Source organism: Calliphora vicina, chromosome 4, assembly GCF_958450345.1.
Source record: "Calliphora vicina chromosome 4, idCalVici1.1, whole genome shotgun sequence".
Classification (NCBI taxonomy): Eukaryota; Metazoa; Arthropoda; class Insecta; order Diptera; family Calliphoridae; genus Calliphora; species Calliphora vicina.
In genome coordinates, this window is record NC_088783.1 from 113,078,591 (window position 1) to 113,100,294 (window position 21,704).

The window sequence follows — 21,704 nt, forward strand, 5'->3', positions numbered from 1 at the left end:
TTAATAATGAAATGAAATCAATTATTTGCTTTTTTATTTTCCATAAATGAAAAAGCGAAAATTCGATTTTTTTTCATTATATACTACTTGACAATTTGTATGTATGAATGTATGGCTACAGCCCAAATTACAATTAAATGGCTTAAGATCACATGAGACAGAAAGAGATAGAGATACTGATACTTTTTTTTCCTTTATACGCCAAGTACAAAGGCAAGCAAGACGGAAAAAAACGAAGTAAAAAGCACAAGCAAAGAGAAAACGTAAAATCATAATTACGTGTTGAGATTTTCTTTAATAATAAAATTAATAGAAAATGTTTTATTAATTTTTCTATATAATTCGAAAGAAATTCTTTAAGGCAAAGGCTTTAATTAAATGATTTTATTTTTTTGTAAATAAGATAAAAATCTCAACTTAGTAACTTGATTGGTGCAGAAAGAAAGAGCAAGAGTCAGAGGAGGGGAGCTTGAAAATAAGTTGGAAAAAGTGTTTTTTTATCATAACTAATGTATGCAAAACCAGAAAAAAGTGTTATTACGTGTTTTTCTCAAGGTAATATAATTAGCAAACAAGATTTTAATTTGTTTTAAACAAATTAAAAAAAAAATGGTAATTTTTTTTCATTAACTATCCCCCCATACCCACTACAACAAAAATACGTCATAGATTTTGTATGTATGCATAGCTAAAAAAGTAAAAAAAACATGTTAATTTCTCATAAAAACGGCAACTCTGCTGCAGGCGTAAAACTATATGTTTTTGTTGTTTTCTTCTCTGTCACTCAGTTTTCGACCTCTGCTATCTCTCTATGATGGTTAAAGCAACAACAAAAAATACATACAATCATGTGTACAAACAAGTATGGCCGCTGTTTCAGAGTGTGAGTGTTGTTGTTGTTTTGCCAGCAATGACGAAAACTCGCTCACATACACTCTAATTTTGTGTGGTTTTGCAAATATGTATAATTTTGTCTATTTTTATTAATTTAATGATGGCCTTTTTATAACGAATTCCATAAATGAATGCATTCAAGAAGTATAACAAACGCGTATGTTTTATTATTATAAATTGTGTTTATTTTTGTATGTTTAAAAATGTTGGAAAATTAATTGCAAAATTATCGAAGGAAAAAAGAAAGAAGAAAAAATATTTGATCACAGTAAGCAGTGCAGCAGCAGAGTATTTTTTTTAGCTCAGCTGCTGCTTTCAATTCAATAAAAAAGATAAATAACTTGTTTGTTAGAAATAACGCGTTTCTTTTTCTAAACTAACAAAATTAAATTTAAAGTGTTTAAAAGTGTTTTTTATAAATTTTAATTTTTAAAGTGTTTTATCTATATATTTTTTATGTTTTATTTAAATTGTTTTATTATTTTATTTTATCTATTTCTGTTTATTGCAGCTTGAGCTATATTTTCCCTTTTTTCATGTAGATACAAATATGTGGTTTATGTCTTAGCTTATAGCACAACCCTACCAAAACAATGTTCATGTTTGATTTTTTTTTTTCTAACAGCTAAATGTTTTTGTTTTAGCCGTTTTTTTTTACAGTTGACACACTGCAAATGTATGAAAACAATACAGTGAAGGGTAAATAATACAAGTAATGTTATAGATTTTGTTAAAAAATACTTTGAAATTGATTTTTATCCTAAATTTATAAAACGATACATTTAGAATTGTTAAAAATTTAAACTTTTCTTTAATTTAAATTAAGGTTTTTGGTTTTCGTTTTATAAAATTCATTTAATGTTTTTAAAAATTATAATTGTTTCATGTTTTTTTGTAATGAGATAGGTACTAAATTTTAATTTTTTTTTATTATTTTTATATTGAAACCTCAATTATATTAAAATTTGTTTTTGCAATTTTATTTAAATGTTTATACAAATTTTGGAAATCTAAAATCCAATTTTTATTTTTTATCCAAATGTTTCGAAAAATATTGAAAATTTTTAAAAAAAACTCAACATTTATTAGATTCAAACTTTTTGCAAAATAAAACACAATTATATGTTTTTAATACAATCTTTCGAAACTTATAAATTTTTGGTTTCAAACTAAAAAATTTTGAAAATTATAAAGAATTCAATTTTTTTTTTATTTTCTATAACTTGAATTAAAAAATTTTTTAAAATATAAAAAAAATTTTAGAAAATAAAAATAAGTTTCGAAAGTTATAAATTATGGGTAAAATTAACAAAATTTTTTTTTGGAAAATTATTAAAAAAAAACTCAAAATTTATTAGATTCGAAAATTTCGAAAAATAAAAATAAACCACAAAGTTTGTTTGTTTTCCATACAATGTTTCAAAGCTTATAAATTTTGAAAATTATTAAAAACTTATTAGATCGAACATTTTTGAAAATAAAAATTTTAAAATTTAAAAAAAACTCAAAATTTATTAGATTCGAAAATTTTGGAAAATAAAAACAGAACAAAAATTTTTGTTTGTTTTCCAAACAACGTTTTGAAACTTATATACATATTTTGGATTGTAAACAGTTAAATTAACTGAAAAATTTAGAAAATTATAAATAAAAATTCAAAATTTATTAGATTCGAAAATTTTCGAAAATAAAAATTAAAGACAATTATTGTTTGTTTTCGATACTTATAAATTTTCGATTTTAAACGAAAAATTTTGAAAATTTATTTGATTCGAACATTTTTTAAAATAAAAATTTTGATTTTTTTTATAAAAATTTTTGAACTTATAAATTTTAAACAGTTAAATTAAATAAAAAATTTAGAAAACTATAAAAAAATTCAAAATTTATTTGATTCGAATATTTTGGAAAATTAAAATTAAAGACAATTATTGTTTGTTTTCCATACTTATAAATTTTGGATTTTAAACGAAAAAATTTTGAAAATTTAAAAAAATTTATTTTATTGATTCGAACATTTTTTTTTAAAAAAATTTTGATTTTTTTTTATAAACATTTTTGAACTTATAAATTTTAAACAGTTGAATTAACTAAAAAATTTAGAAAATTATAAAAAAAAAATCAAAATTTATTAGATTCGAAAATTTTCGAAAATAAAAATTAAAGACAATTATTGTTTGTTTTCCATACTTATAAATTTTGGATTTTAAACGAAAAAATTTTGAAAATTTAAAAAAATTTATTTGATTCGAACATTTTTTAAAATAAAAATTTTGATTTTTTTTATAAACATTTTTGAACTTATAAATTTTAAACAGTTGAATTAACTTAAGAATTGGAAAATTGTAAAAAAAAACTCGAAATTTATTTTATTCGAAAATTTTGAAAAATAAAAATAAGCAAAATTTTTGTTTGTTTTCCATACAAAGTTTCAAAACCTATAAATTTTGGTAAATTTTGCAAAATAAATTTTTTAAAAATGTTGAGTTTTAAACAGTAAGAACCTGAATCAGAAACATGGCCGGAAAAAATTTTAATTTTTTTTTTGAAATTTTCAAAAATTGAAAATTACATTAACTGAATTTTTTTATTGTATGAAAAAAATTTAATTATTATTTTATTTTTCATAAAAATTGTTTTAATTGTCGTGTTTCTGAATCAGGATCTGAAATAAACATGACAGTAATTTTAAATTTTTTTTGAGATTTTCAAAAATGGAAAATTTCATTAAACTAATTTTTTTTGTATGAAAAAAATTAAAATATTATTTTACTTTTCATAAAAAATTGTTTTAATTGTCGTGTTTCTAAATCAGGCACTAAAATAAACTGAAATGTTTAAAATTTTTTTTTACAAATTTGAGTTTTTAACATTAAAATTAATAAAAAAAATTTAAAAACATTTGAAAATTACAATAAATTCATTTTCAACAGTAAATTTTAGTTTTTGAATCAAAAATATTAAAAAAAAATTTTAAGTCTCATAAAAATTTTAAAATTTAATTAATTTAAACATATTTTGAATGGAAATATTTGGGGCATGATTAAAAAATATAATTTTCAAACAATTTTTTTTCATACAATAATTTTAAAATAGTTTTTCGGTCCTATTTCTGAATCAGGCCCTTGAATTCTTCATACAATCTCTGACGTTTCATACTATTCCATTCTATAAAATGAAAACTCAGCTTAACTTAAGTGCATAATATTTCTAATTTAAAAAAAAGAATTTTTTTTGGTAAAAATTTTAAAATTTTTTAAAATATTTTCTGGTATGTATTTGAACTGAAATTTATTAATTTATTGTTTTGTAAAGTTGTGATGAATTTCGATCAAATTCAAGTAAAATTATTGAATAAATATCGTATTTATTAGTAAAATACAGACCATGATGAAATGTGTTTTTTAAGAATATACAAAACGTAAACCATTTGAAAAGCAATTGTTTCGCTTTCAAAAACAATTAAAAACTTTTGAAAGCATTTGCTTTTATAGCCTGTTTCACAATATCGAATGAAAGATTTCGTTCGCACTCTAAGCGAAAGAAAACTGATTCGTTTGGGAAACCAAAATCAGTTATCTTTCGCTTAGAATGCGAACGAAATCTATCTATCGATATTGTGAAACAGACTATTAAACAAATGTTTTTTGAAACTTTAAATGAAAACCATTAGAGAACCACTAATGGTTAATATCCAGCTCTCATGCTTTTGCTAGAAATTCTTCTTAAATTTTTTTGAAAATATCATCGACTTTAATCACTGACTTTTAAACGTGTGTTTGAGAATAATTTATCACTTTTTTATATAATTTTTTTTTTATAATAAACATGACTAAATGCATACTAATTAATTAATTGCCTTCAAAATGTATCTAAACTTGAGAATTTTAAATTTTCTTTGAAAATTTTTATTTTCGAAATTGAAAATTGCTTAAAAATTAAAGAAAATCCAGAAAGTTTTTATAAACTCGATTTATGATCGAAATAACATTATTTTCGAAATTGAAAATTGCTTAAAAATTAAAGAAAATCCAGAAAGTTTTTATAAACTCGATTTATGATCGAAATAACATTATGTTGACTTTTAAAAATTTTCGAATTTTCCAACATCAGTCAAAAACATGATCTTTTTTTTAAATTTTCTTCAATTTTTAATTTCGAAATTCAATAATGCATTTCTATATACTATTCTTAATCCCCTTGATTTAAATAAGGTGTTGTTTGCCTTTAACAAATTTTAGAACTTAAGTTCGAAATTTCGAACATAAGCCAAAAACAAGCTTTTTTTAAATTTATTTTAAAAAAAACTTTAAATTTTCTTTAAACATTTTTAATTTCAAAATTCAATAATGCTTAAAAATTAAAGAAAATCAAGAAAAAATATTTAAATATTTGTAATCCAAAAGATTAAAAAAATTTCGAACTTAAGTTCGAATATTCGAACAATAATTGTGTTACGTTAGAAATGTATATATTTTTATATTATTTTTTTGTTTGTTTTTATTATATTTTTCTTTATCAACGGATTCTATTAATTAAAATTTAAAAAAATCTTTTACATTATTATAATTATCATAAATACTAGGTATTAATTTTTTGTTACATTTGTAAAATTATTTAAACAAACACAATCAACCTAAACGTGTTTTACTAGATTAACCCTCTAATGCTTAAGCATGCCTCAAGGCACTCATCGCAAAATGTCAATAAATGAAAATATAACTTATATTTTATTTTAAAAACTTTAAAAGCTTTTTAAAATAATTTAAGTGCGTTTTTTAGCAACTGTTACATGAGTTTTTGAAATGCAAAATCAGTTATATTTGCAGTTATTGGCATTTTTGTGATGAGTGCCTTGGGTATGCTTGGGCATTAGAGGGTTAAATATAAAATGCAATCTATTTTTTTAATATAGTACGAAACTGTCGCCAACGCCTACACGATAAGGCTGAATATAAATGCATGTAACATTTCATTTCAATTTACTATGTTTTTGTTTTTTAATTTTAAAAATTCTTATTTTATTGTTTAAATATCAAAGTTTGGATAGATTGTTTAAATATAAATTCAAAATTGCTTAAAATTTAATTTAATTTTTATTTATTAGCTAAATAAAATATGTTTAAGTTGAAATTGCTTAAAATTTAAAAAAAAATATATTTATTTAACATTTACCCCCGTATTCATACACAGCTCTTAAATTTTATAAAATGTTAGTTTAACAAAATTTCCATATAAAATTTTGTTTTATAAATTTTTGATAAATTTATAAAGTGTTTATAAATACGGGCGTTAGAAATTATAAATATTCCATTTAAAACCCGCTTAATTTTCATTAAAAATATTATTTAGTTTTAGTTAATTTTTTATTATTTTCTTAAAAAATTTGCAATTTTATTTAATTTCTATTATTTTTTTAAGTAAATTATGAAATATGGCTTAAAATTTCCAAAAAAACATACAGCCCAATTATGAATAAAAAATTCCACTTGAGTTTGTTCCCCGGGAGTTTTTTCCCATTGAATTTGAATAGGAAAAATGGGAAAAGGGAAAAAACTCCCGGGGAATTTTTATTCATAATTGTGTTGATAAATTACTACAAAGCTTTTAATTTTGTGTTAAAAAAATCGCTTAATTAACAGTATTTTCTTTCAACGCCGTTATTTTGTCATTTGTTAACTTTGATGTTTGTGTTTTGTTGTTGTTGCTCTCAGAACTTTTAGAACATGTCATTGTAAAGGGTTGCCATGGTGTAAAGTCTAATAATGTTTGTTTACCTTTTTTTAATGGAGTTGGAAAAATTCCAGAATGATGGACAATTAGTTTTTCTTTTTTATGATTTAAATAATTATATTTAATGGTTGAGTAAGTAATTAATAGATTAATTAAATTATCATTAATTGTTATATTTGTGATAAACTATAGAAATATTTAAGCATGTATTTGTATTGAATGGAGTTCATTAGCTAATTTTATGGCATTAATGTTTAGAAAGAATTGATTTCGGGCAAGTGTCCCAGGAGGCTAGCTTGTAAATGGCGTTATCTGGAGGTTAAATTTCCAAACGTCCATCGCAGTAAATCAGGTCATAACTCATTGAATATTCGATTTAAATTACTCTTTCGTTTCTGGTTTACCTGCATAGGCCTGGGACTTTCATATCCCCAGAGAAAATATTCTAATGGCATCAAATGAATGAGGAAGCCAGTTAAGTGGTGCAATTCTTGAAATGTTTCTGAACAAAATTTTCAAACGAAGGGTGTGTGGAAATTCTACCATTTGATCAGGCCATATGCCCGTTATCATATTTAAACATTAATGCCTTAATATAGCCAATTGGAGGAATATTAAAAATGTTTTTATCAGTTTTTTTTCAATTTTAAGTTCTCTATAAAGAGCACCCTTTCTTATAATATTCACTGATAATATTTATTTCTAAACAATTGTTTATGTCCCACAATTTATTTAAGTATGCGGTATTTATTATTTTATCAGTAATGCTTTTGCATACAGCACATTTTTTATAAATTAATTTTTTAATACAAATAACATTACCCTGATTAATTTATCATAATTTAACCACTGTTATTAAAGCTTAACCGCATAAAATTGTTTGATATTTGCCCAATTCACAATCGGTGTTGTATCGATGTATTATTGTAGAATAATCATCACATCACAAGGAGTGGCAAGAATATAAAGTATATATGCCCTGCATCGTTATATATAGCTCATTATAAATATCCATGTCCGTCTGTATGTTGAAATCAACTTTCCAAAGCCACATAATATTTAAATTCAAGAAAATCGGCCTACAAATGTCTGAAATATAAGCCAAAAATCAGAATACCTAAATTTTTGAACTATTTTTAATCTGGATTACAAATCTAATGACCTTTCCAAAGACCTATTTAACGCCATAGTATGTAATTCGCACCAACAATGGGTCAAAATTGGGAGTTTTTTTCACCAAACTTTTTTTAACATTATTTTTTTTCATTTATACTTGTTTCATTAGTAAAATTGCTTTTTAGCAAAAAAAAAAAAAATAAAATTTTTTTTCCAAAAAAAAAAAAAAATGTTTCATCCAAAAATATTTTTATTATTAAAGTAATTTGGTGTTATATAAGTTTCAACACAGCTGGATTATAGCTTTCTTATTTGTGAACGCTACAACGTATTGTGAAATAATTAAACATTTATATCTCGAAATCATAAAACCTAACCTAAAATTTATTTAATACATATTTGTAATTTTCTTTATTTCAGCTATGTATGTTTGATTTTATGAATACCATTTTACAATTTTAAACAGGCTTTTGTTATTACCAGGGCAACCAAAAGTATGCAATATCATATTTTTTGCTGTGCGTCGTATAAACATATGAGTTAGTTATCTATCCGTTTCAGACCATTTTAAGAATTTTGCCATCGATTTGTTAGTGCATATTTTTGCATATTTTGCTCTTTACAGCATATTTTATCATATTTTGCTTTTTATAGCATATTTAGCTCATAACTGCATATTTTTGTTGCATATTTTCTTTTTTTTAATTATTTTGTTTTCTTAATATAATTTTATTGTTTGCATTGTAATTTTTCATTTCAATATTTTACTATTTTTCAGGGTCCAATGATAATTGGCCTTATCTACATTGAATTTTCGTGTATTTAAAGGAGCTTAATTTCCGTATATTTGAATTAAATTAAAAAAATACAAACACAAATATCAACATTTAACAAATTATAAAAAATACTTAAAAAATTTACCCAGTAAGCACCAAAATCCCAAAAATTCAAGCACTTGAACATTTTGTTATAATTTGACTTGAATGCAAATGTAATTATGTTTTAAACTTGAAAAATATTTGAAAAATTAAATATTTTTCAAACAAAAAACATATGGCTTAAATTTATGTTTCCTTTTTACTGGATAATGATATTGAGATAAAGTGGAATACAACTGTAATTCCACTATAATTAAAGGCTTGAATTACAATTGCATTCAACTTGAGTTCCAGTAAAAATGCTTATTGGGTAAATAAAATTTCAAAATTTTATGTATTATGGACAATTTCTTAACAAAATTTTGGATACATTTTCAAAATACAAAAAAAACTTAAGTTTGCTTTAGACAGTTATGGTTGGGCATTAACAGTTTACCATTAATATACAATTATTAAACAAATGTTCAGAATATTAAGATCCATTGAAAACCTCGCATTCATTGTTCGTTGATAGATTTACACAAATTCTAACAAAGATATTAGAAAGATAGCGGAAACAAAGCTAAGCGTTTTGCTTGTCTGCTGATACAGCCAGAGTCTCTGGCAGGAATCGAACTCGCAACTCTCAGATTGATAGTCCAGCACACTATCTTCTAGTATATCGGGTCACCCATTTTGAGTCCCAATGATAATCGCCGCAGTCTTAAATAAATCAACAATTGTAAGGCTTTTTGATAATTCTATTTAAATTTTTGAAGCCGAATTTATTTAGACGTTAACCTAAATACATGATGAATGCTCCAAAATCCATTTAAATTTTTTCACCAAAAAATTAAAAACCCTCTTCAACGAGTTTTTTTTTTAATATAATTCAAATGATAAAAAAGTGGTTTTTAAATCTACATATAGAATAGAAACATTTAGAAAAATTTATGCAGAACATCCTTTCCCTACTGATCCTATACATATTGGGGCATATGAATTCAGAAAGTCAAATATTATCCTAATAATTACTAAACAAATTTGAAGTATTAGACAGTTTAAAATTGAATTGATAATTGATTAAGATTGTCTAAGAAACTCTACGGAAATTTAAAACAAAGAATTTGAAAATTTGAAAACTTAAGTAAATACATAGTAATTTATTGCAATAATAAAATGAATTCAATCAGACTATTTTCATGTATAATTACCAACTATTTTTAAGTGCATATTTTTTATATTTTAAGAGCATATTTTTCGTTTTTAAGTGCATATTTTATGCGCATAAAACACTTTTTTTAGAGCATATTTTTGGTTGCCCTGGTTATTACATAATATTTTAGATCTTAAACTAAGCATATGAAAAGCAAAAATACTTAAATGAAATGTTTGACATGCCACCAAATAATAGCGGTTGATATTTCTAGTATCCATAACTGAGTCGAAAAAACATATGTATGATAATCATTTCAAGATATTTTTAATACAAAATAAGTGTTTTTCATACAAATTAGTAAAGACACCTTCTGGTAACTTATAGATTAATTATTTATTAAACATCTGACAATCTGACGGTCCATACTGAAGATTTTGAAAAAAATACAATCGAAATTTTTCGCATAAATATCGCTAATAATTATTAATGCAACACCTAATGAAATAAGGCATAATGATAATTTCACAAAGTTAAATATTTAAAAAGCGGTTGGTTATGTATTTCACAATAAATTGAAACAAAACTAAATATTTTACAGCAACGCGTTTATCAGCAAAAACGATAATTTCAAAAATATAAAAAACAAATACAACTTTTAGTTGATAAAACTACAAATTTCATTAAAAAAAACTATATTTTCACAATAAATCATGGGGAATTAACAGGAATAAACAAAGAAAATCACTACCCCTGAAATCCAATTAAAATTTCACAAAAAATAACACTTTTATTTCACAACAAAACGCTAGTTTCACCAAAAAATCGAAATTTTCACAATCTAGGAGAATTCCCGAGAATTTCCAGATATTTTGGAAACGAGTTTATTCTTTTCGATTAAAAATGTACTCTTTCGTTACAAATTACGTATTTTCCCCAGATTCAGCTCAGCACGAGACTAACACATAAATCTTTTTTTGTAAAAAATAGAAAATTAAAACATTTTTAAACCACACTTCATTGAATTTTGATCATCATAAAGTTACGCTGTGACAAGACCTTTGGAATCCTACTAAAATATTGTAAAACATTAAAAAACTTATCAAAATTTTAACCTCAAAATTGATTAAAAATATAAAAATTATATTTATTAAAATATAGTTATTTCGCTAAAATATAATGTTGACGACTTTATTATTCAAGATTAATTAAAAATTAATGAGTTTTTTTGAAACCCCAAAACCTAACCTAAAAATTTATTAAACATAACCTCAAATTTTATACAAATTTTAAGAATTATTATACAAAAATTGATTAAATAGTGAAAAGTAAATAAATATATCAATATTTTTATAAATTTTTAATATATGTATAGGTTTTTTAATACGTTTTGGAGTACTTTTCTTAAATTCATTGAAGCTAACCTCAAAATTTTGAAAAAATATGAAATTTTTTAATAACATTGTAATTGTTTAGCCAAAATATCATTTTCAGGTCTTTAGTTTTCAAGTATCTACCAATTTTATAAATATTTGCTTAAAAATTAATGACTTTTTTTGAAACTTAAAACCTAACCTAAAAATAATTTGAACATAACCTCAAAAGTTGATAAAAATTTAAAGAATTCTTATTCAAATTTTTTTTAAATAATGAAAAGTTTATAAATTTATTAATATTGTTATTGATTTTTAATATATAGGCTTCTTAATACGTTTTTGTGGCACATTTCTAAAAATCATTGAAACTAACCTCAAAATTTTTAAATTTTTTAAACTTTTTTTTTATTAAAAATGAAGTTGTTTAGTCAAAATCTAATTTTCATGCCGTTATTATTCAAGAATCTCACGTTTTAAATACAAATTTTATTAAAAATTATTTATTTTTTTTAAACATAAAACCTAACCTAAAAATAATTTGAACATAACCTCAAAAGTTGATAGAAATTTAAAGAATTCTTATTCAAAATTTTGTTAAATTGTGAAAAGTTTATATTGTTATTGATTTTTAATACATAGGCGGCTTTTCAATACGTTTTGGAGTACTTTTCTTAAAATTTTTGTAACTAACCTCAAAATTTTTGAAAAAATATGAAATTTTTTTAATAACAATGTAATTGTTTAGCCAAAATATAATTTTCAGGTCTTTAGTTTTCAATTATCTACCAATTATATAAACATTTTATTAAAAATAAATGACTTTTTTTAAACTTAAAACCTAACCTAAAAATATTTTAAAATTTTTAAAGAATTCGTATTCAAAATTTTGTTAAATATTGAAAAGTTTATAAATTTATTAATATTGTTATTGATTTTTAATATATAGGCTTCTTAATATGTTTTTGTGGCACATTTCTAAAAATCATTGAAACTAACCTCAAAATTTTGAAATTTTTTTAAACTTTTTTTTATTAAAAATGAAGTTGTTTAGTTTCAAATATAATTTTCATGCCGTTATCTACCAATATCTACCCATTTTATAAATATTTGCTTAAACATTAATGACTTTTTTTGAAACTTAAAACCTAAACTAAAAATAATTTGAACATAACCTCAAAAGTTGATAACAATTTAAAGAATTCGTATTCATAATTTTGTTAAATAGTGAAAAGTTTATAAATATATTAATATTGTTATTGATTTTTAATATTAATACGTTTTTGTAGCACTTTTCTAAAAATCATTGAAACTAACCTCAAAATTTTGAAATTTTTTTAAACTTTTTTTTATTAAAAATGAAGTTGTTTAGTTTCAAATATAATTTTCATGCCGTTATCTACCAATATCTACCCATTTTATAAATATTTGCTTAAACATTAATGACTTTTTTTGAAACTTAAAACCTAAACTAAAAATAATTTGAACATAACCTCAAAAGTTGATAACAATTTAAAGAATTCGTATTCAAAATATTGTTAAATAGTGAAAAGTTTATAAATATAATAATATTGTTACTGATTTTTAATATTAATACGTTTTTGTAGCACATTTCTTAAAATCATTGAAACTAACCTCAAAATTTTGAAAGTTTTAAACTTTTTTTTTTATTAAAAATTAAGTTGTTTAGTCAAAATATAATTTTCAGGACTTTGTTTTTCAAGTATCAACCATTTTTATTCATATTTTATTAAAAATTATTGAGTTTTTCTCAAAAATTTTGAGCATAAAATCAAAAATTTTAAGAATTCTTATTCAAAATTTAGTTAAATAGTGAAAAATTTATAAATTTTTTAAAACTTTAGGCATTTTATTATGTTTTTCTTAAACATTTCTTAAAATCAATGAAACTAACCTTTGGCTTGACAAAATAATGAACGGATGCCTGGGTTTTTTTAAGATTTCTTTAGATCCAGGTTGTTGTTGTTTTAATAGGTCGTCTGCTACAGCTGTCGCTTTGTTGACAATCTTTAGCCAAGTAAGACTCGGCTTGTTCCGCAACAAAGATCCAATAGTCGTGGGAAAGCAAAAGCTTAACTGTCAGGTTAGGACAAGTTGAAAACAGACTCCGGCTTTCTAATTTGTATGAAAATCTATAAATCCTAGAACACTTCTTTGTACATATTAATTTTCTTTAAAAAGTTTTAGTCAAATTATATTATTTTGAAACATTTCTGTAAAACAAACTGGCCATTCAAACTAAAAATATATTTTTATTTTAACAAATTACACTTCTTATTTTGTTATGAAAAAAAAGTACAAAGTATTCCATGAAAATATGTTGTCAAAACATCTATCAATCAATCAAATAAAAAAATAATGTATTTTTTTATAAAATTTAAGAAAAAAAATATTTGTTCTAAAACCTTTCCATTATCTTCATTTGCAGGGTTCCTCATTTAAATGTTTTTTATTAACTTGGTAAATGTAAATGAAATCATCACAATTTACACAATTTATTAAATAGGCCAAAAAAATAAACACAAAGAATGTCCAAGTTTTTTTAAAACTTGCTTGAAATTAACCACAAAAAAAATAAAAAAAAGCCAACAAATTAAAAAAACATGTCTCAAACACAGACAGAAGAGCAGCAGAAATTAGAAGTCATAAATGTAGATGATGAAGATTTAGAAGATGGTGAGATCGATGACAGTGATGAGGAGGCCAAAGATGATGAAGATGTCATTATTGTGGACAGCAGTAAAGGTGTTGAAAAACCTAAAAACTCACATGATGGCAATGCTCTGAAATCATTGGCCAATACGGAATCAGTGGTCACCGTTATTGATTCGTCCAGTGATACGGCACCCACACCACCACCCAGCAATGCGAATCAGATAAAATCAAAGAAACCCACACCAGTCGAAGATGATCATGCGAGCAGCATTGAAAATGCCATAGCCATGGCTTTAAAGAAAAAGGGTATAGAGCCGACAATACCAAAAGTATTGGAGACAAAATTACAGCACTCGGATGATAAGGATGATGCGTCCGCTCCGGGTCAGGGACAAAGTAAGAGCAGTCGTCGGCGTAAGCGCAAAAAGGAGAAGGAAAAGGAGAGGAAGGAAAAGGTAATTATGGAAGAATTTGGTAAAATTTATTAAAACTAACCTCAAAATTTTTAACAAACTTTTAAATAGTTCATACAGATTTAGTCATAGAGAATTATACATAAATTACTTAAAAAAGTTACACTTACGAGTGTTGCATTTGTTTTCACATAGTTATATTCTAGCCACTTAGGTTTTTGACAACTGAGTTAGGTCTATGACAGGAGAGTTTCCGGTCTATGTGTTTTAATCTATGGGCGAGACTCTCTGAATTGTCAAACAACATACAGTGAGCCCCAAAAGTGAGTAAACACCAGCGAATTTTTGGATTTTTTTAAAATCATGAAAATCATTATAGTCCTACTTAAATCTTTTTTTTTACAACAGAATCAATAATTCAATCCATTCTCCAACAAACCGAAACTTTTAAATTTTAATCGATAGATAAATTTTAGGATTTTCATTATCTTAAAAAAAATCATATAATTTTTTGTGTATACTCACTTTTGAGGCTCACTGTATGTCTGATACAACAACAAAATACATTGGCTAACAAGTATTTTGTTGTTGCAAGAGTTAGGTTTTTGACAACAAACTTATGTTACCCTTTGGTAAAACCCATATATAAATACATAAAGATCGGAAACTCTCATGTCAAAGGCCTAACTCAAACTACATACATTGTTTAACATGTATTTTGTTGTTGCAAGAGTTATGTTTTTGACAACAGACTTAGGTTTTTAATAATTTCGCTTCGTCCCTATGTTACTCTATGGATAAAACCATATATAAATACATATAGATCTCGAACTCTCATGTCAAAGACCTAACTCAGTTGTGAAAAACCTAAGAATTGAAAAATGTATTAGTAAAATCATGCTATATGCATAGAGAAACAATAATTGACAACTGAGTTAGGTTGGTGACAGGAGAGTTTCTGATCTTTGTGTATTTCTCTATATTTTATAATTGCCCAATTCACAATTGATTTCGTAGTGTTGTAGCATTGTATGTCATAAATATTTTTCAAACAAATTTTTCGAAACAAAAACAAAACATTAATACAAAAAATTACGACATACAACGATACGACGCTACGACACTAATTGTGAATTGGGCAAATGTATTTATTTTTCATTAATTTTCTTAAAATTATATCTCAACATAACCTATTTAGTGGAATTTTTTTTACTTTTTGTTTTCCAATTTACACTTTTTAACGCTTTTAATTTATATTTAGTTTTTCATAAAGTTACCAAACATAACCTCAAAATGTTAAAATATTCTTATGAAAAACTGATGTAAAGAGTCTTTCAGCAGTCGCAAAGTAGGTCTGGGTTGATTAACAATTCGCGCGTCATTATTTCTTAAGGTTAATCAGTAATCAGGCTCGTTTTCGTTTTTTTGGACATTGACAATTTTGCTTCTCGTTGTAGCGCGTGTGTGATGTAAAGCTTCGCATAACAGTTCCTGTTCTATGTTGTTTACACCAACCACGTGTCTTTTAATTTGGACAAACCCTGGTGGAGACCATAAATACTCTTCCAATACTGGTGGAGTACCATTTAAATAGCAAATCCACCAGTATCGGCCAAAGATTGAATTTGTCTCGTGTGGACAGGAACATAACATTGACAAGAGCTGTCCAAACGAAACAAATTCATGTTCGGACATAAAAATTTCATTCCTCAATTCTTATTTTCTCCCACTTTGAGGCTACTTTAATAATTGTTGGTGATTTGTCCACAAGTACTTGAAAAAAAAACTACTAAATATTTTTATAAAAACTTTATATCGAAAGTTTCTTAACCAAACTTTATAATTATCCATCAGGGTAGCCACTGCCATGTTTCATTGTTATATTTACTATTAAATTATGGCAAGCCATCAATTTGTTTACTCAGCGGAAAATTTCTTGTCCACACATCAATTTGTCTCGTGTGGACAGGAACATAAATTGACAAGAGATAAAATTCATGTACGGACACAAAATTGTTCGCTGACCAAAGAAATTGTTGGCTCTTCAAGACGGTGGGGGATATGTTAACCACTTAGCTGGCGCAAATTAAAATATTTATTGACAGATGTCATCACTAATGACACCAGCAGTTAAGGGCTGGCAATTTTTACCGGGAGCTTTTAAATATTAACATTTTTAAAGAATTTATTTAAATTCCTGTCCACACTTGTATTTGTCTGGTGTGGACAGGAACATAATATTGACAAGAGGTGTCCAAACGAGACAAAATTCATGTACGGACACAAAATTGTTCACTGACTGAAGAAATTGTTGGCTCTTCAAGACGGGGGAATATGTTAACCCCTTAACTGGCGCATGTCAAAATATTTATTGACAGATGTTATCACTAATGACACCAGCAGTTATGGGCTGGCAATTTTTACCGGCAGCTTTTAAATATTAACATTTTTAAAGAATTTATTTAAATTCATGTCCACACATGTATTTGTCTGGTGTGGACAGGAACATAATATTGACAAGAGGTGTCCAAACGAGACAAAATTCATGTACGGCCACAAAATTGTTCGCTGAGTGCACAAATTGTTGGCTCTTCAAGACGGTGGGGAATATGTTAACCACTTAGCTGGCGCAAATTAAAATATTTATTGACAGATGTTATCACTAATGACAGCAGCAGTTATGGGCTTTTAATTTTTAAAAATTTATTTAAAAAAAAACTTACCTTTTTCCCCATTCGTCTTTTGCAGAAAAAACGTTATGACTCCTCGGATCCCTTGGGTCCACCACCCCTGGAAGATGAAATCGATATGGATGAATATGAAATGTTAAATGTAAGAGGCGGTAGTCCGCCTCCCATGGCTGCCCTGCCACAGCAAAACTCTCAAACAAACATGCACATGTATAAAGATCAATATAATGATTCCGAAGATGAGTCGGGCTCCTCCTACGACAGCTATGACACTGATGCCGATGACAGCAACAGTGAGCGCCGGCGACGTAAACGCAAAAAAGAGTCACGTAAACGCAAGGAAAAACGCCAGCGTGAAGAAGATAAGCGTCATGATAAACGCAGTCGTCGTGATTCCATGGAACATCGCAGTGAACCGCGAAAGCTAGAGTTGTGTAAATTCTATCTAATGGAATGTTGTGCTAAAAAAGACAAATGCTCTTATATGCATTCGGATTTTCCGTGTAAATATTACTATCTGGGCATGGAGTGTGTGCAGAAAGAGGATTGTAAGTTCTCGCATGGTCAGCCATTGTCGGAGGAGTTGAGAAATATATTGCTGAAACATTTAGAAACCGCACCCAAAGAGATTTTAGGCAATTTCAAACGTTTGTCTAGGGAAAACTCACTGGCCATGGTGACCAAGCGACACGAGGAGTTGTGTCGAACGTTTAATGTGCAAAATATCTGGGCTCCCTGTACGGCCAGCTCATTGCCCATACACAGCAATAGGCGCAATAATAATATGAATAACAATATTAATAATAAGAACAACAATAATAATAATAAGAACAGCAACAATAGCGAGCAACAGCATCTAAATAAACAGCAGCAACAACAGAATACCAATAGCAGTGGTATACCCTCATTACTGGATTTAGTATTAAATCCTCCACCCAACATGGACAGCATTAGCAATAACAAGTCCTTAGGTCCAGAACAAAACAAACGCAAATCTAGATGGGCTGATAATAATACTAATACTCCCATAATTAATAATAATCCTAATCAAATGTCTGTACAGCCACCCTCAAAAACAGCACCCGCCTATTTGGATCTGAAAAATCTGCATGGCATTTTGAGTAACGAACATATTGATAAACTACAACAGCTGGGCATCGTCAATTTGGAACAGGTTAATCAGCTGACCTTTGGCCAACTAAATCAAATTGGTTTGACTATAGCGGAAATAACAGAGATTCAATTGAATGCAATCAATATGGCTAAATTGGGTGGCATGCCAGCTGTCAGTGGCACGCAGAGCATGATGAAAACCAGTAAAGCTACTGATAGTATTGCAGCGAACAATAAGGAGGGAAGGTAAGCTCAATTTTTATAAAATTTCTTTATAAAAATATAAAAACTTAAGACTTTTATTGGCAACATAAAACCTAACCTAAACATTTTATGAACATAACCTAAAATTTTTTTAAGAATTCTTAAAAAAGACTTTTCTTTGCATTTTTTTAACATTTTTCATTTAATTTTACAGTTCCTCTAACAAAGGCGATGTAGACATGCGTTTCCTACCCACTGCAGCATCCTCAACAGTTACCAGCACATCGTCATCAACAACCGCTGTGACAGCAGCAGCCGGCCCCGATAAAGATGTCTTAACGTCTTCCAATTCGAATAGCAGCAGTGGCGTTATTATGGTGGACTATTCACAGTATTTGAAAGACTCAAATATCTCCTTCGATAGAGGAGATATGTGTAAGTTTAATATAAAGAGTTTCATTTTAATAAAACTGTTTAATTTTAAATATTTTTGCCAATTTCCTTTTAGATGATGACGAAAAAGATGAAGAACAACTGGTTATTGATGACGATAATACCGATACGGAAGAGCAGCATCAAAAGGCAACGGATGCTTTAGTAACAGAGCAGCAGGAAAAGGTAAGAGAACAGAAAATGAACTAAACAGAAAAAAAAAAGTTTAGACCATAAATTTAAAATTCACATTTCCTAATTCAAAACATGTTTTTCTATAATCCTTACAGAAACTTCCTAGCGATTCCTATGACAATGGTTTTGCCGCCAAACTGCCCACCATGTCCGGTTTAACACAGACTTTCCGCAATCCCTTCAAAACAGCCGCTCCCCCAATCCCCTATGGCTCAGAGAAATCAGATGCAAATCGTGCTAATGAGAAGACGACTCAAGGCCAACGTGATAGCAGTCCTGAAACTGAAAGAGACAATGAAGCCGGTTTCTATAACTCCTCATCGGCGAGAAGACACTCGCGAGAAAGAAGTCGTTCCAGATCAAGAACGCCCACTCGCTCCCAATCAAATACTCCGGAGGCCTCACAGTCGCCACAACCTCTGCAAATTGCCCCATTGGCTGCTGAGGAAAGCACCATTAAAGATGTGGTGTATGAAAGAAACACCATGTATGATTTTAGTTCACGCCTGGCTGAGGAGGATGAGCAGAGAGCCTTAAACACAAAATTGGATAAAGATATGAGATTTTTACCCGGAGGTTTGGGTTCAGATGCCACGGCTAGTGATATAGACCTGCGTTTGCCCTTCCAGCCCATGACCAATTACACGCCAGCCACTGAGATAGATGGTTCGATAACGTCACACTTGCCCATTACCTATAAAGTGTATGAAGTTGATGTGCCGCGTCCCATTTATGTGGAGCTGAGAAAGCATTTTAATTCAGATCATGCCACAGATCCAAGACTGCGTAGAATATTGGGTTTGCCGGAGTTGTCACAGTCGAGAACTTCAGCAGCGTTAAGTAGAAAAGTGCGCAAGACCAGTCACAGCAGCAGCATAGCCTCACCCTCGGAGTCCGAGGAAGCTTCACCCAAATACTATACACCACCCTCAGCAGCAGAAGAAAAACTGAAAAGCCGTAGTGCAGATCCACGAGGAGATCCCCGGGCCTCGGACCCCAGAGCTGATCCTAGAAGCGAGGCTAGAACTGAAACCCGCACAGATCCTCGCTCAGATCCACGCTCAGATCCGCGCTCTGATCCCAGACGTCAAGATCCCCGCAGTGCAGCCTCTTCGAATAGCACCGTTACCACCTCTAGTACCATAACCACCGCCAATGCTGCCGGCGGCCAAAAACAAAATATCGAAATACGTAATCTTTTGCAAAAATCCGAATGGTACAAGAATCTTAATTCGAAATTCAAGATAATGGTTAATCAGCAGCTGGCTTTGGTATCCACCGAACTGAAAAAGTTTCACCAGGATCCCTCGCCCAATAAGATCTTTGACATTTCGTTTATTGTCAACAACCAGACATTGCAGCAGATTTTAACCAATCTCGGCATTTATATCGATGACAATGGCGAGGTGGCCCACATAGACAACGATAATGAAGAACTAACGGATGCCTCACAAGATCTGGGCGGAAGTAATCTTAAATCGAATATTAATCTGCCCAATATGTCACAGCCACCACCCAATGTGGGCGGCGGCGGCGGTGGTGTTGGTATGCAGCAAAATAATCCGGCCTTGGATTTCCTAAGAGCACCGCCTCCCATGGTGGTGGCCCAGGGACCACCACCCATAGCTTTGGGTCCCATGTTCCAAAGACCGCCCATGCAAGTGCAAGCCTTTGCTAGACCCTCACTGCTAGGTATGCCTCCAGCAGGCCAGGGCAATCCTTTAAATCCCTTTGCCAATCCTTTGAATATTAATCCCAACTTCTTGGCCGCTAATCCCAATCTATTGGGAGCCTTTGGTCCCAATTTCGTTCCTAACCTAGGCATGGCTGCCAACATGCAACAGCAGCAGCAACAACAACAGCAACAGCGTAATTTCAATAATAATCAACGCAACAATCAGCGCCAGCAGAATAGAAGGAAAATTTAGCATACGGAGATAAATGCTAGCATTAAACCTCCCGATACTCCTATTCCTCCTCCTGCCCCTCCTTCTATCCAGATTACTACTGCAGGTCCTTTAGAAGAATCTACATCTTCTAAATAGTTAATAAAATTGTGTATAAATATTATTATAACTAATGTTCTTTGCCTATAAGACTTGTTTTTCTTTCTCTTAGACATTAAATTATATTATATACCTTATTATAGTGTAGATTTAAATTATTACATTACATTATTTTACTTTACTTTTCTTTTAATTTTCTGCTTTTATCGTTTAATTTTTCTTTTATTAAAAGTTATGCATTCATTAAAAACAAAGACTCTTGTAAATTAAATCATTTATTGTTTTTTTTTTATTTTTATTTTTTTTCATTATAAAATAAGAAATATTCAACAAAAAATATGTGTGAGGAAATTAATAAGATTTTTAATGTTAAGTGATACTTGAAAATAATTCTAGAAATTAGCCTTAAACATTTTAAGGCGTTTTTTCAATATACAAGTTAATAAAAATAAAACAAAAGGTGAAAAATAAAAGCTAAAAACGAGTTTGTAAATCTTAGTTGTTAGTTGGGGGAATTGTATGATGGCATGAATGAAGGGTTTAGCTTGAAGACTAGACGGAAGGGAAGACTATAGACAAAAGGCCGATAGACTAGACTAAAGTCTAGCTTAAAGACTAGACGAAACTATACGAAAGGCTAGACTATAGACTAGACGAAAGGCTGGCCTATAGACCAGACGAAATGAAAGTCTAGCCTAAAGACTAGACAAGGCTAACCATAATACTAAACGAAAGGCAAGTCTATAGACTAGATGAAAGTCTATTCTAAAGACGAGATGAAAGTCCAGGCTAAAGACTAGATGAAAGTCTAGGCTAAAGACTAGATGAAAGTCTAGGCTAAAGACT

The 21,704-nt window shown here is 28.1% G+C and overlaps 1 protein-coding gene across 2 annotated transcripts in view; it reads left to right on the forward strand.

The window, feature by feature from the left end:
* Window positions 1–21,339, forward strand: part of su(sable) (suppressor of sable) — a 21,872-nt gene extending 533 nt beyond the window's left edge. Inside the window, exons 1-6 of one of the 2 annotated variants that reach the window (XM_065506883.1) lie at window positions 429–555; window positions 13,579–14,260; window positions 16,967–18,267; window positions 18,440–18,660; window positions 18,734–18,843; window positions 18,948–21,339. In XM_065506883.1, coding sequence (XP_065362955.1) covers window positions 13,754–14,260; window positions 16,967–18,267; window positions 18,440–18,660; window positions 18,734–18,843; window positions 18,948–20,780 — 3,972 coding nt within the window. In that variant the 5' untranslated portion in view covers window positions 429–555; window positions 13,579–13,753 and the 3' untranslated portion in view covers window positions 20,781–21,339. Of the gene's footprint in view, window positions 1–428; window positions 556–13,578; window positions 14,261–16,966; window positions 18,268–18,439; window positions 18,661–18,733; window positions 18,844–18,947 lie in introns of those variants that run through there. The other variant, XM_065506884.1, reaches the window with a different exon arrangement.
* The last annotated feature ends 365 nt before the right edge of the window (window positions 21,340–21,704 follow it).